Source organism: Aspergillus nomiae, assembly GCF_001204775.2.
Source record: "Aspergillus nomiae NRRL 13137 chromosome Unknown contig00004, whole genome shotgun sequence".
In the NCBI taxonomy this organism is placed as follows: Eukaryota; Fungi; Ascomycota; class Eurotiomycetes; order Eurotiales; family Aspergillaceae; genus Aspergillus; species Aspergillus nomiae.
Window position 1 is genome coordinate 211,276 of NW_015378059.1, and position 14,557 is coordinate 225,832.

General features: G+C 47.2%; 4 protein-coding genes across 4 annotated transcripts; 1 reads left to right on the plus strand and 3 right to left on the minus strand.

Moving 5' to 3' along the window:
• Nucleotides 1-1,135: 1,135 nt before the first annotated feature.
• On the minus strand, nt 1,136-2,289 carry ANOM_000363 (DUF3129 domain-containing protein; the record flags this gene model as incomplete). The annotated part of the gene is made up of 6 exons (XM_015545621.1): nt 1,136-1,423; nt 1,476-1,648; nt 1,699-1,746; nt 1,797-1,859; nt 1,910-2,119; nt 2,175-2,289. The coding sequence occupies 6 exons, from the start codon at nt 2,287-2,289 to the stop codon at nt 1,136-1,138; spliced, it is 897 nt and encodes a 298-aa protein (XP_015412194.1).
• A 5,075-nt stretch (nt 2,290-7,364) lies between these two features.
• On the plus strand, nt 7,365-10,008 carry ANOM_000364 (tetratricopeptide repeat protein; the record flags this gene model as incomplete). The annotated part of the gene is made up of 2 exons (XM_015545622.1): nt 7,365-9,614; nt 9,670-10,008. The coding sequence occupies 2 exons, from the start codon at nt 7,365-7,367 to the stop codon at nt 10,006-10,008; spliced, it is 2,589 nt and encodes an 862-aa protein (XP_015412193.1).
• Nucleotides 10,009-10,306: 298 nt separating this feature from the next.
• Nucleotides 10,307-11,514, minus strand: ANOM_000365 (tyrosinase family protein; the record flags this gene model as incomplete). The annotated part of the gene is made up of 4 exons (XM_015545623.1): nt 10,307-11,015; nt 11,066-11,188; nt 11,238-11,363; nt 11,414-11,514. 4 exons carry the CDS (start codon nt 11,512-11,514, stop codon nt 10,307-10,309), a joined length of 1,059 nt encoding a protein of 352 aa, XP_015412215.1.
• A 2,130-nt stretch (nt 11,515-13,644) lies between these two features.
• Nucleotides 13,645-14,435, minus strand: ANOM_000366 (polyamine transporter; the record flags this gene model as incomplete). The annotated part of the gene is made up of 2 exons (XM_015545624.1): nt 13,645-14,023; nt 14,059-14,435. 2 exons carry the CDS (start codon nt 14,433-14,435, stop codon nt 13,645-13,647), a joined length of 756 nt encoding a protein of 251 aa, XP_015412192.1.
• Nucleotides 14,436-14,557: the final 122 nt, after the last annotated feature.

A 14,557-nucleotide genomic window follows, 5' to 3' on the forward strand; every position in this document is an offset into this window, starting at 1 on the left:
GCTTTCTGCATTGACGTGTCAGATGGCATATCAGCCTCGCAACTTGCAGTTATAGCAGGGAGGTGGCCAGCGAAACGACCGACGGAAATGAATAGCTAGGGATTCAACAATTAGAATCAATTTATCCCTAAAATATTTCGGTACTGATCTCTATTACGGTCCAGTCTCGGCAATATTTAGCCTAAAAACATGCTAAAAGCTCTATTCAAGTTCGGTGATTCTACTCAGAAATATATATATTCCGAGAGTTGGCGAGTTTGATTTCATATATATATCCCACTTATAGATATCACGAACAAAACGACGGGCAGTCCCAATCTGAATCTGGTTCTGAATAAAGAAGTCATCGGGGTTAGAATTAGTAAGTAGGAGATCAAGATACATGTGTTCCTTCAGCACTACGTCGCGAGCATTTCCAATATCGGGTTTGCACAACTCGTCCTCGTACTGAAGTTCAATACAAATGTACCGCACTGACCCACACTCTCAGTGTGGCAAACGAAGATGAATGATGTCTCTATTTGCCAAAGAGCATCTCACCATTACAGTCTCCCATGCGATGGCTAGTTGGTCGGCTTTGGGGGATCCATATCTGGCCCAGACTGTTGTCGTCCGTTTCGAGTCAGCCTATTGCCTTTTTTTGGGTTAGGCTTAAATGTTCTAATTTTACTATTTTACATTGAAAATTCCTATAATTGTAGGAGTTTTGCCTCAGATAGCTAACAATAACGTGTTCATTCTACCGATAACTCAGTCGCACTTGATGCAGAATGATTTGGTGTCAAATGTAACCGGCTCAACAGTAGTTAGAATATAACAATAGGTGCAGGGAATAACTAAAGGAGTTAATCAGTCGATGAAAAATATGTTCAATTAAAAATAGAATAAATTAGTTCGTATCTAAACTTCGAAGCGCTTCGTGATCTATATATATTATAGGCCATTGGGCAGCCATATCAAACAGCCAGCAGATCTCTGGACCTGTACCAAATTAAGTAGACGGAGTTTGGATATAACAAACACATGCGGTGATTAGAAAGCGGGTCTGCGGACTCAACAGAAATAAGAAGCAGAGCTATGAGACAAAATCACAATATCAGAAAATCGCAAACCCGACTGAGTAGTTATATGGTCCTTAAGATTGCTCCTGTGTGAAAGCAGCAGAGCCTCCGAATGGACCGGAGATAGCGTTGTTGCGAACCCGCACGATGCAGACGTTCTTAGCACCTCCAACGGTTGCAGTGCACTTCATTCCCTGAGGGACCTGGACCTTCACAGCATAGTCCATGGTGCTAGAGGTCGAAAAGCCAGCAACTCCAGGGATGTTCTGGATGACCCGGGCGCTCTTGAAGGCCTTGGGGTCGGTGCCTCCACTGGAGGGGTCGATTTCAGCAGAAAGCGGGCCCGCACCGTCCTGGTTAACCTGAAGTGATGTCTTAGTCTTTGCTTGTTTGCGTCGTAACATTTTGGCTTACCTGGTGGAAGATCATAGTAACTACACCGTCCGGTGAAGCAGTAGGGAGACCAATGCTCGCGCCCTTTCCTGAATACATTTGCATACCGTTCTCCTTGGCACCTTTGCCAGTCACTGTACCGGACTGGGTTCCTGGAAGGATGGCCATGGCATCGTCGATGGTGGATTGAATACCTAGTGGTTTTGGTTATTATTGTCCTTATGAAACGTGAAGGAGCTCTTACTCTTGATGGTTCCGCCAAACGGTGTCGCGTCCGCAAGGTCCTGGATACCTATAAGCTATTAGTATATCCCTAATAGTGAGGCAGTGACAAGTAAATACCATTGAGGACAGTACCACCAGCATTGGTAACAATGCTCGCAGCATCGTTAATCAGCTGACGCCCTTCGCAACTAATTAGCCTAGTCAAACCGGAATAGAGGGCAATATCTCACGTCTATGACTGGCCGGAATACGAGAGCGCTTCTGCGTCCCACCGCTGACAAAGTTGTTGATAACAGTGGCAGGGTTAACGGGACCGCCACCAAGAGTACGACCCAAGGGGGAAGCCTTGACGCTTCCAAACTCAGCATCTCGGATGATAGCCGTATCCTTCTGGGCGCCACATGCGGCAGATGGGCAATCTCGGGGGACTCCATCCTGAACTGAAATCGTCAGTTAGTCTCTGCGTCATGATATGCGCACCACTTAAACACTTACTCGTCAGCCCAGGCATGTCAATGCCATTGTGGCCTTTAACACGGGTGATGAGACCATGAGCTGAAACCTGGCTCACGGCGAGACCTGTCAGGGCAATGGCCTTGATGAACAACATCTTGAGTATTAATGATTAATAGTTAACCGTGGATAGTTAAAGTTCGCTTGAGAAAGAGTTAAGATTCGCTGAGAAGAAGAAGTGGATTGTGTGCTGCTCCAGGTTAACGATGACAAGACTCATGATGCCTTATATATCTCTCAAACGTGCGCATCTCCTATCTCTGCTCTGCTGCTCCGTGGCTAGTATCTTCCACCAATATCCACAACTTGGACCAAAAGTTTGTCAATGACACATCGAATGCAACCATGTGAAGATGTTCTCAAACATCTATCAGCATTATGGCTAGTGGGCTTGTAAGCGCGCAGTGTAGTCCCTGTGGAATTGAGTTTCCAGGCGTTACCAGAGTTGCAAAGGATCGGAGCGAAGACCCTGGTTTCGAGGACGGTACCTGGCAGATGATCGCCAGAGACTCCACGTGTTTCATGAAGCGAAGCAAGCAGAGCGAATCATGGGGAAGACCGTGCATTGACAATGTTTGGGACTGAGACTGGGCTCCCGAGCGATCTGTAGATAAATTGCAGGGCTACAGTGGAGCCTGATTAAACTTCTCAGGAACTGAAGTTTGTCTCTGCCTTATCAACAACCGCATGAGCTTGAAATGGTCCAACTCTTACTCAGTCACGGAGTATATGCTTCCCAGCTATTGTCTCAGATGAAAGCTATCGCGAGTTCTCTGGGCTTTTCCTAAGGGATTCTTTTGCTCGATATTACCAATCTAATTGTCGGCCGAGCGCCTTCTTCATCTCTATTTCTCCTATGGCTCAATGGCGATTGTCTTCCTACAAAGTTCCCTGGGGGGAGAAAACCATTACTGGTAGAGTTCCGTAGCGATCAACTCAATGCTTCACCATGTTTCAAAGCACCTCAGAGATTTCCTACTAGACTCAAGCTGCGATATGCTATACCCTAACTAGTAAAGGGGTCAGAAAAAGTATGCTGGAGGGTACAAAAATAGCAACCGTAGGGTTGCATCTGGTGTGGAGCCCTAAGCAAAATTGGCTTTCAATTGGGGTAGAGTTGCGATCATGAACCCAATCACACCAAGTTTCCCTACTGATGGCTTATTTAGCTCCCAGATCATGACCCGGTAGTCCCCGGGGCAGTCGTTCTCAAACCCCCATGCGTATCAAGGCTGAGGTTCGTGGGGAGTTTGGTCGATCATTGCCCCGTACATGTGACTGCCAAGTTGGGCTCGGTTAGGTCGGTTTGTCGGGATATGCGGAGATCTTGAAACAAATGAACCCTTTTTTGTAACTTTTGGAAACAGCCATAGGGGGTGGCTTTCAGCTAGCTGGACTGCCGTCTAGACTCGATGGCTTTGGACCTTGCCACTATTTTCAGGGTTCGGGCTTCCTCAAACGGCAACGTTCCTGGCCCGAGGGGCCGAGCCGATTGACCCGGACGACGCTGAAGTTCATGACCCTTAAACCACATCTTGGTTGAACTTTGGTCTGCGGTACTATATTACACAAAGCATAACCCCAGGGTATAGATAACCTCAGGTACTTTGATCTGACGGCGTAGAACAAATGGCTGCCTCTACACATGAGGCCCTGAGCGACTAAGACCTCTCACTAAAAATAGTTACAATGAAGACTTCATGAGTGACGCTCATCCAAAACTCAGCTTTTACATTTTTGTCGCTCTATGTACTAGTTTCCCATATATTCGCCTTGTTGTGCTCGAAAAATACAATTGCAGAAATATATTTCTAGCAGAAGTAGTGATATCGGAGGATTAAAACCACCCGATAAACTCAAAAGTAGGAAAGTTAAATTTTCTTGTTTGGCATCAATTTTGGACTTTCTACCCTGCCCCACATCACTAGTGCCACCATTATCCAAAGGAGAAACCTCTTACATCTTTACCCAGGAGAAATGTCCGTCCGAGGGGCATTAGAGATATAAATAGACTGCTAGAAGCCTTCAAGGTCGATGTTTCTTAGCAACTCGATGCCCTTCCCTTTATCGCTAATTCTGGTGCATTGGATACCACTACAATGTTTCTATGCTTAAACTACCGATGACTATGTTCGATCGATTAGGGGTATGTTGACTTACGCATAGCACTAGGTTGCAGTCCGTAAGATCGAACAAAAGTGGAGGGACAGCCCACGGTCCATACCGACACCGTTGAGAGCGACATTTCTGACAACTCATGATGCTTTCTGGATTTTCCCTCACAGAATGAATGGCCTGGTGGCTGAAAGCTTGTCGCCAGGGCAATATTCGAATGTCTGAAACATCTGCGTCTTAGGCTCGTAAACATACTGCCGTCCCAACTGGCTCTAATCGTAGGTAATTATATCTACTGAAAGTTCACTCACCGTCCAACTCTTTCGTAAATACAAAGCTACCGACATAACCTTGCGAGATACAGTGCCCTATGTTTCGTAGATTATTCCCATGGGTATACAGCGTATGTTATGTTGAATGTGTTGCTCCATGTCGCCATGCCATTTCTCCTCTGGACATGAGAGTAACCATTACTAGGGATTCAGCAACCCTGTAGTTGTGTAGAAGCCACCCGCCCTATAACCATAGCTGCTACGATTATGCATGATATTTATGAAACACAGAGCTTATTCTGAATATTGCTCGACGGAAGGGTCTATCCCAAAGTAGTTTTCATCTCGTCATCCCAATGTCAAGTCATACATGAAATCATATCGCAGTCGCATCTTACACATTCACAGCCATCTCAAAGGAAATAATAGACCAAGCTAGCGCCACCCGAGCGAAGGATGTGTATACGGCAAAGGCATCTCAGCAAGAATAGCTCTCCGTAACAAATCCGTGGCATGCTCCAAGTCCGGCTCTACACCATTGGGGAGATAGAAGACGAAAACAGAGTAGATCCTCATATAATCGCAACGGCATATCCTCGTGAGCTTTACATGTCCGTGCTCGACCATAGTCTGACAGCTCTGCAGGAACATTCGTCGATTGCCGAAGCCAGAGTCGACCTCGACCTCTGCGAACCACATAACGAAGTCTGGGCGGTAGACCGATCGGCTCATGATTGGGTTTGGTGGCATCTGCTTGGTGGTTTGGTGTGGGTTGGTTTGCAGAGGTCACTTTGATGGGCATTTAGAGTATTATGGGAGAGCAGAGATGGGATGTTGGAGCTGAGGGGCATTTGATGTGATTCAGGTAGCTATAAAGCACACCTGCCTCTTGTTTGCTGTATCCATTGTGAAAGAGCAAAGGTAAAGCTGCCAGCTGTGAAAGTCAGAGCTCTTTCTTTGGAATACGCATGTTCTGAGAAGCAATGACAAATTCATAGCCTCGGACTCCTGAGAGTACCGAAGTGCTCGATTGTATATTTTGTTGTTGTTTGCTGGAAGAAAGTACAATGCATTTGTTGTTTGTTACAGGGAGAAAGCCTGAAAGGAGTAATAGGAAAATTCATAATGCTTCGCAAACTCCAAGCAAACGTGCTCTTTGTGCAGTTGACCGATTCTTAAGGGAAAATAGAAGCACTGAACCTTTTAGAAGGAGCTAGCCAACGACCTGCGGTAAGTTCCATATCCGAAACACACAGTATGGCCAGTTCCTGTAGTAGAGTCACGTAACGAGTAGATGATACAGTACAAAGGAAATAACCGGCTTACTCGGAAGATGGCCCAGATAATTTGAGTTGAAAGCCGATGATACCAGGATAGTGTCATATATTTCCACAGTGGCTCTTTCAAGAGGCAAATACTTTCGGACATAAATATGGCTGAGCCTGCTTGAATTCTGACATCATGCAAGCCAACATAAGGCCAAGACACCTGAATCAACCTGTAGATTCAAATGGCAAATAGCGCCCAAGGAGACAGAAGCTGGGATCATCAAGTCGAACCTGTGGTGTGGTGGTATGTTGAGGTTCAGATTGAATGTGATCCGGCTGTGGAGGATCACAATCGGTGGGGCGCCCATGAAGAGGCTTTGAAAGATGGCAAAGCCATAATGACTACAGTGGATAGAAGTGAAGAAGAGGATACATTATCGATCGCATATTGTATAGGACTCCCTGGAGACTTTCGTGAAGGGGAGCCTGCACCCCCAGATGCTGTGAAATGCCTGCAAGATGAGGTTCACGAGAGAAGAAAGAATGCCATCCCTTTGCCACACACCCAGGGCGCTCTTAGTCTACGATAATCGTTAGTTGGGGAGCCGAAGTCATAGAAAAGCCTTATGTTGTGGCTATGCAATGCTCCCGGGTCTATCTATCCGCTGATGCGATGCTGATGCGTTCGTTGTTGGAGTTTTGTTGAACAAAAGGGTATTATATCAGATGGATCAATTTCATATTCTATGCAATCATTAAGCAGGATGTCGAGAATACAATTGCAGTTATGGTTGGAACTACACACTCCTCTTAGCACCCATCTCTGTAAACGTGAAAGCAATCTGCGGCCGTTGTATGCTATTGAAGATTGCTCCAATTGTAACGTAGTACACTGTTCACATAGGACGGTTTTATCATGACATTTTCAAAAGGTATGCAGACAAGGGCAATAGGTACTATGAGCCAGGTCAACACCATATTTACCCAGGCAAGATAGAAGAGGCTATGCGGGTACGGAGTATGGTACCAACCCATTTCGACGACGTCTTGAAAAGCGAATTGCAGCCACAGAAGCCAGGCGAACATGATAGACAAGAATAATGACAGTACCAGTCTATCTCAGAATGTTCAACATAAGACAATAAGAAGTTTCTCCCTATGGTCCATCTGCAGCTCCGCTTGACCAGTTCAAACCAATCTACAAATCACTCAGCCAATCAACAGGATACCTCACATAGTCCGGTGGGGATTATCAAAACCACCAATCAATACAAGGAGTGTAAAGAGGTCTGCGGGGTTCGTATTCCTACACGCTAACGGACATCCGCTTGCCTTGGCTACAAGACTCTCAGCGGATTACCGATCACTCGATCTTATCTACCCCACCTTGACCCATGGAACATTGCAAGGTTACGAGCTCAGTGCTCCTGAGAGTACTCAGAGGAGTTGCAGCGGCCACATTGTTAGACGAGAGCAGTTATGAGAGGCTCGCTGAGTGTTTTGCCCGTAGTGGCCCAATGGCAGAAGGTGTCAACACTCTCCCCGAGAATGATACTGAGCGGGCTCTTCCCCTCAGTGATTGGCTTGCTATAATATCGGATATTTCTTGTGGTGCCAAGGACCGTCTCCTAATCAAACACCTAGCAGACCTTGTGCTCGCAATCGCTCTTCTTCGCGAAAGCGGCCGGAAGACAGGAGATCCTAGCCATGCAACCATCTCGGACGCGGATTTGGCCACCGTGTGGAACATGATACGAGACACGCTTCTTAGTGATCTCTTTCGAGATTCCAATGTCCGAGCATCTCGCAGTGCACAAGGGTTCCTGTCCGTTCCACTTTGCAGCATAGTGCAGAACGGGAACATCGAGGAACTTTTTCGGCTTCATGTGTGGCTACCCGATGAACAGCGAGGAGTTCCGGAGTTTGCGGTCCATTCCCATCAGCCATTCGCACAGAGTTGGATTCTCGCTGGCACCGGAGTGGACCATTCATTCGATGTTCAGCCGACAGAAGATCGAACGGCAGCCACCCATGCGGAATATAAGCTCGTCTGGCAAGATGCAAAAAGTACAGACGAGTCCTATAAGACACATCAGATATCATCTACTGTCAAGAACACCGGAAACCTGGTGCGAGTGACGGCCAAGGGCACAGCGCTGCACACGCGCAACATGAGCTACTCGATTCCGGCGACTGCATTCCATCGCACAGAGGTTTCGCCCGATACCTTGCACGCAACACTGTTCTTCTTCGACGCGTCGCGCGGCTTTGTGAAAGAAGCGCCAGTGTTGGGTCCCAAGGACCTTCACTCGTCCACTCAGCTGCGTGATCCTGGTGGCATCTCACCAGCAGCGCTAGCGACCATAGTAGACGCAGTTCGATCATGGGAAATATTGATGGAGCAGGGAGAACAGCATGCCCAGCGCGCTGAGTGGGAGCATGCATTGCGGTCTTTCAGCCATGCTCTCAGTCTCTGTGGACCGGGAGGGTCTTTGCCAGAGTCAGCAAACTACAAGAATGTCGCACTGGGGAAGCTGGGTTATACTAATAGGCGATTTGGAAGATACGAAACGGCAGAGGGATATCTAAAGAGTGCCTTGGATGGGCTTGGTTCCACACCATTGCATGTCGAGCTTCTTGGTGAACTGGGGGTAGTTTACCGCCATATGAATCGCCTCGAAGATGCGAAGCGAGAGTTCGAGATTCAGTATAAAATAGCCGGGGAGCTAAAGCTAGAACATGCCATGTGCCGCTCCATCGGGAATTTGGCCATGACAAACTATCAGCTTTCGAAGGATCTGCTGCCTCTAGCAATTGAGCAGCTAAAAGAGCGCATCCATCTAGCTCGATCTATTAAAGCATCCGTCGGATCGGGAGAGCAAAGCCAGGCCATCATCTGGGAGACTATTGGGCTGTCTCGACTGTCGCTCTGCTACACTGCCTGTGGTCTTGCGAAAGAAGCGATTACCGCGGCTTCGGAATCGGTGGAAGCTGCCCTCAGTACCAAAGACCCTACTGTAGTTGCAATGTCCAGGTTTTTCTATGGGCGCGCGTTGTATCTGAGTGGGCAGTTGGAGCAAGCTTTACAGCAGTTCAATCCAGTTGGGACCTGTACTCCAGCTATGGCACTGTGCAAAGAGCCTTCAGAGGAGCATTTAGGATATTTACGAGAGCTGGTAGAAGCTGGAGTCGACTTGGACCTCGTTGATCAACATGGCTATAGTGCATTGGATTACGCTGTATTTTGCGGCGACAAGCAGACTGAAAACGTTGTTCTTGACGGACTTCGCCGACAGTTTGGAGAGAACGCAAATGACAAGCTCCTACAGCGACAAAGAGAGGCTCAAGTGCGAAAATGCTATCGGGAATTGTTCCAGGAGAGTCTGCGACCCATCCTTCTTGAAAGCAGGAATGATGTAAACCACCTCCAGCATCTACGACGCGTGTATGCCACGTCGCTTGCGGCAGACGAAGAGAAAACCAGTGTATTCGACGGGCTCAAATTTGTGTGGTATCAGGACTTTGTGCGTAATGGGCGACTTCCACGATCGAACCACGGCCTGACGCAGCGTTATCACGATATAAAGCCCGAGCTTGCGCCAGATTATATCGTGTTTATATCATATCGATGGATCAACGGTGATCCAGCGTATGTAGCATCACCGGACGACGCCAATCACACCCAATATCACCGAATGATCCGAGCAATCGAGGCATTCATAGACATTCACGCCTCTATCAACCGAGAGCGGCTGGGAATTTGGCTGGTAAGCCCCGTAATCAATTCTCTCAAAGTGGTGATATGTACTAATCTTAATGCAGGATTGGGCCTGCATCGATCAGGATGACCCCTTGCCTGGGATTGCTGCACTCCCTCTCAACCTTGCACAATGTGATACGGTAATTAGCCTACTTGACGATAGCTACCACAGTCGTTCTTGGTGCTCTGTCGAAGTTATGATTATACAGATACTACGACGGTCATATCAGTTGCATTCATGGTATGAGCATAAAAGAATAGAAAACACGGAGCATTGGGCAATACAGGAGGGACCGTTAGAATTTGAGGCGTCCGTTGCGGGTAAATCATTGAGCTCTGAAGATGATAGGCCCAGGATACTGTTTTTAGAGAGACAAGCGAGATTGCTCGGTCGGGCCTAAAACACGATTGGACCTTTTCTCATTGCTATGCTGATAAGCGAAGTCCTGTGCATTTACAACATACAGAGTGTTTACCGCACCTCTACGACCCAGTGTTATTCACTACAAAGCACAGCTTATATGAATATATTGAGGCCAGATGACGTATTCTAATCAACATTGGTAGAATGACTGACATATAATAAGTCAAATGTTACACTTTATGCGAAACAGGCTGTTGGGATGGCAAGAAATTTTTCCAAGCCCGATATGCGCCATGCCATATGTAGAACACACACAAGGCGTAGACCAGGCTGTATCACGTATAGGCGTAGCAATACTCATAGTCGATCGGATCCATCACTTCCCTGACCTTTCTTGGGCTATCCAGCACCCCAAACTCCATCACCGTATCGAGAGTCACGAACGGAGCATCCGGGGGGTTGTAGATGATCGTCGTGCCATTCAAGGCATTTCGACGATTTGGGGGATCATGTCGTTGCCATATACTCCAGATCCGATCTATCATAGCATGATGCAGCATGAACACTGGATCCTGGGGTGATATAAATAAGTTCTGCATATCACCTCCGATAGAGTGGTGACCTCCCCCATGCGCACCCATATCATCAAAACCACTAGGTTCCATAATCCTCAGAAATTCCGTTATATTGGCGGCCCCCAGCAATCGATCCCCAATGGTGTCATTGTTGAACACGGCCATGATAAATGGGTTTAAACTCCGTGTTAGACAGTGTGGCTTATAGTCAAAGGCATTGGGGGGAGGTGACGCATACGGCCGTGCCAAATTTGAGTCGATCGGCGCCAGGTGCACCTGGAAGTTGGCGAATGGGCCCGATCTTACACAGCCATTCCCTGTGCCTCGCGGCAGACATTCAGTGCCATCGGAAGTGCATGAGAGTGTTTCGTTTGCTTCAAACGCCCCATTTCCGGAGAGTGATACCGCGTTGCCGTTCAGCATGGGACTGTCAAACAAAGTATATGCGTCCAGGGCCCAGTTCCAATACCTACACAGTTTAGTGGAATTCACAGTCAGGGCTTTGGCCAGATAACTCACGGTAGGCTGCCTTTGTATCCGCATTCCTCACGTAGAGTTGCTTCCCAGAGGAAGATAAAATGGCGATGCCAAGGGAGCAGAAGTCCGTTTTGATGAATCCGGGTTGTGTAATTGATATGAGTGCTGCGGGCATCAGCTATAGTAATTAAGGGGTCATTAGATATCTACTTACGCAACAAAATCGTCTAATCGATCTCGGACCCCAGGGAACTTTTCATTCGGTAGGGCAGATGAACGTTCACGCAGGCAATATATCGCATTGATATAGTCTGTCCGTTCAGCAACGGCTAGTTCTCTCCTAACACATATTGGATATGGGAATATCTGGATGGCAATGGTGGGACATACCATTCTTTCCTTATAACCAGCTTATCTGGACTGCATAGTTCTGCGGTTGTTGAGGTAAAGCAGGCGATGGCCAGAATAATGAGAAAGCTGACGAACGGCATAACTCTAGCTCCACAGGTACTGTCGGTTGAGAATGAAGTATTAGAATTACTGAGGTGAGATAATTAATGTATGTTCGAACTGGAGGCCAGGGATCAGTCTTTCTATCTTAAATGCTATATGTATGTATGTCTGAAATGAGCTTTGGTTTGAGTTTATATGGCGCATTGAAGCGGGACGTATTTGTGTCACAGTACAATGCCACTCCTATGACCCATGGATTACAGGCGATATATATATCTTGAGACGGTTCTAGACTGCTTCTGAGTAATTATTCTTTACAGGATATCTCAGTCAACGTGGTCATTTCTGGACGCATTGAGCCCTTGAACCTTGTGGTCCCAGTAAGCTGACCAGTGGCTCATACCCAGAGCCGGTGTATATGAGGATATCCCGCTTTGAAAATTCATCCAATGGAAACAACAGCAAGTGCCGAGCAACGGGTTGGCTGCAGGATCCAAGCGGCTTGATTTAGGTCATGACTGGACTCCCCTTCCCAGGGCTCGGACGTATCTGGAATTGCAGGAGTATAGTAATTCAGGTTGTGCGACAAGATAATCTCCGAGACTGAGCATTAATATTGACTCCGCTGCCTTTTATGTAGGGAAATGAGGCGTACTGGTTGCTTCGGAACCTAGTTTTACCTTGGAATAGGGAGTTTGTCGAGTCTAATATGTAGCATTCGCGTATGTTTACCTTTCCTGGGTATATACGAGGCGCCAAAGGCACACATGGCCCTTGCTTACGCTGTTACAAGGTTCATGGGGGAGGCTCAGCAGATGACCTCGTGGCGTTCCGAGTGTATTGTCAGGGTTGACTTTGCGATATTCTCTCTGTTACTCATATCCGTAGATATTGAAGTAGGCCCATGCTTTTCTTTCTACACTTATCACAGCACAACACGACTTACTTGTTATTCGGGTAGTATTTTATGTACCTCAAGTTGGCCTTTGAGTGGAATTGTTCGCGATATTATTTTCTAAAAAATCTTTTTATGCAAGGGGAAGCCAGGTTAGCAACTTGGAACAGAATAGCAAATACAACTGGCTTAACGCGGGGACAAAGCGTGAGAAAGAGGAACACAGTTCATTGGCTTATCATAATAATTTATATTTTAGGGACAGTCAGCTACCAGTCATATAACAGATACTGTCTTTATTCGGACTGGTTGAACCCGTGTCCGTCCACCTGTAAATTGGATATCACGGATCAGGTATTCCATATTGTTACACTACTGATAAACCCTTGCCTGTGAATCTCGTGTTTGATTCAGTATTACGTGGTATTTCTTGGCCGGTCCAAAATGCAATGGTATGATCCACTGATGGAACGCTGTTCTATTCCAGGGAAGCCTGATATTCCGAATCTCCCGGATCCCATGAGCTGAGTCCCTCGGGAGATACGCTTAGTCGACGTTAGACAGTCACTATTGGATAGCGGGGTAGTAAGAAACAGACACTATAGCTGCCAATACCCGTTTGTGGTTGACCCTGGTGTTTTATGCAAGGGGGTATAAATATAGATCCAAGCTATACCTGTTTCCGCATGTCACCAAGTTGATCATCACCTAACACGTTGTCCAAGGTTTTGTGGTGGGTTAGCTATCTCATTAGAGACAACTTGTTACAATAAGTAGATTCATAAAATTGACACGTGTGTGGTCAAAGAGAACAACTTGCGGTCTAAATGCTGATTGCGATAGACGTTTATCAGAGACACAAGGTAATCCAAGACCCGCAGGAAGACAAATATATGACCTTGTGGCTCAGCCATAGAAAGGAACATGTAGAGCAATAGTGTCTCTCTATGAGGAAGGCAGCTATAAATCACGCATATGCATGCATTCCTTTTCTACCCAGGTGGCGCTTCAACCTCCCCGATCAACCAATACCATGTGAAAATTATAAAATTGTAAATAAAATATATAGTATTCCGTTCTATGTAAGCTACTTTCCACGATCTATTTCTTACTCAACTAGTGAGTATTATCCTCGTTCTTTTCAAAATGCTCCCTGGCCCACAGAATCCTCAATCGTATAGTCCGCCCCATGTAGAAGAAAATGAAAGGAATAGGTACTAGCAAAGTAGCCAAAAAGCCCAGCAAGCTAGACGCCCACTCATAGCCCAAGCTCTCATACATCTGCGTCGCGAACAAAGGAAACCCAGCGCCAACCCAATTCCTCACAAGGATCACGCCAGCCAGAGCCGACGCGGAATAGGTCTGATAGCTGTCCACAACATAGTTGAGGATACTCAATATGACGGATGTAGATACGAGCCCCAAACAAGGCCGATGCAATAATGGGCACGATCCAGTGGACGGATCGGCAGCTTGTCCAGCCAAACCAGAAAAGGCTGATCGGAATGAGGATCGCACTCAGTCGGGCCATCCACATGCGTTCTTCCGGGACACCCTTGCCGTCGTGCTCTTTGATTCGACGCAGGCAGTATCGTTCTTGCAGGGGATGCCATAATCGGGCCGATGGCCATGCCGAGGATGGTAAGACCTTGCTGGCCGACGTTAAAGCCGTGGCCCTTCCCGGGACCGAAAACAAGTGGGAAGGCCTCCGGTGAAAAGGTAGACCAGACCGTAGAGGAAGCCATTACATATCGCAGAAAATGTTGTAATGGGTTCGGTGAATAAGAAACGAAATGGACGAGTGAGGGTAATCTTAAACAGCTCGTCTAGCCCCTTTCGCCCGCTTACACTGGCATCAGTGACTGTTTCAGCGAATGTCAAGTTCTCTTTTCGCATCAATTTCTGTACTCTCTTGGCTTTCTGTTGCAGAATGATTGTGTGTCGCGTTTCGTGTACTGTGAGAACAAGTAGAATCCACCACCCGCCAGTAATGGCCATCATGATCCAGAAGATCCACCGCCAACCGAGGTCGAGGGCCATATACCCGCTGACTACGAGTGCCATCGGTGGTCCGAAGGTGCTGGTCAGGCCGTAAATAGCGATTGGTCCACCACTTGTGTTCCTCTCCCATAGATCACTGATTGATCCGCCAGTGTTGGTCGGCGGCGCACCGCCCTCTCACTAAG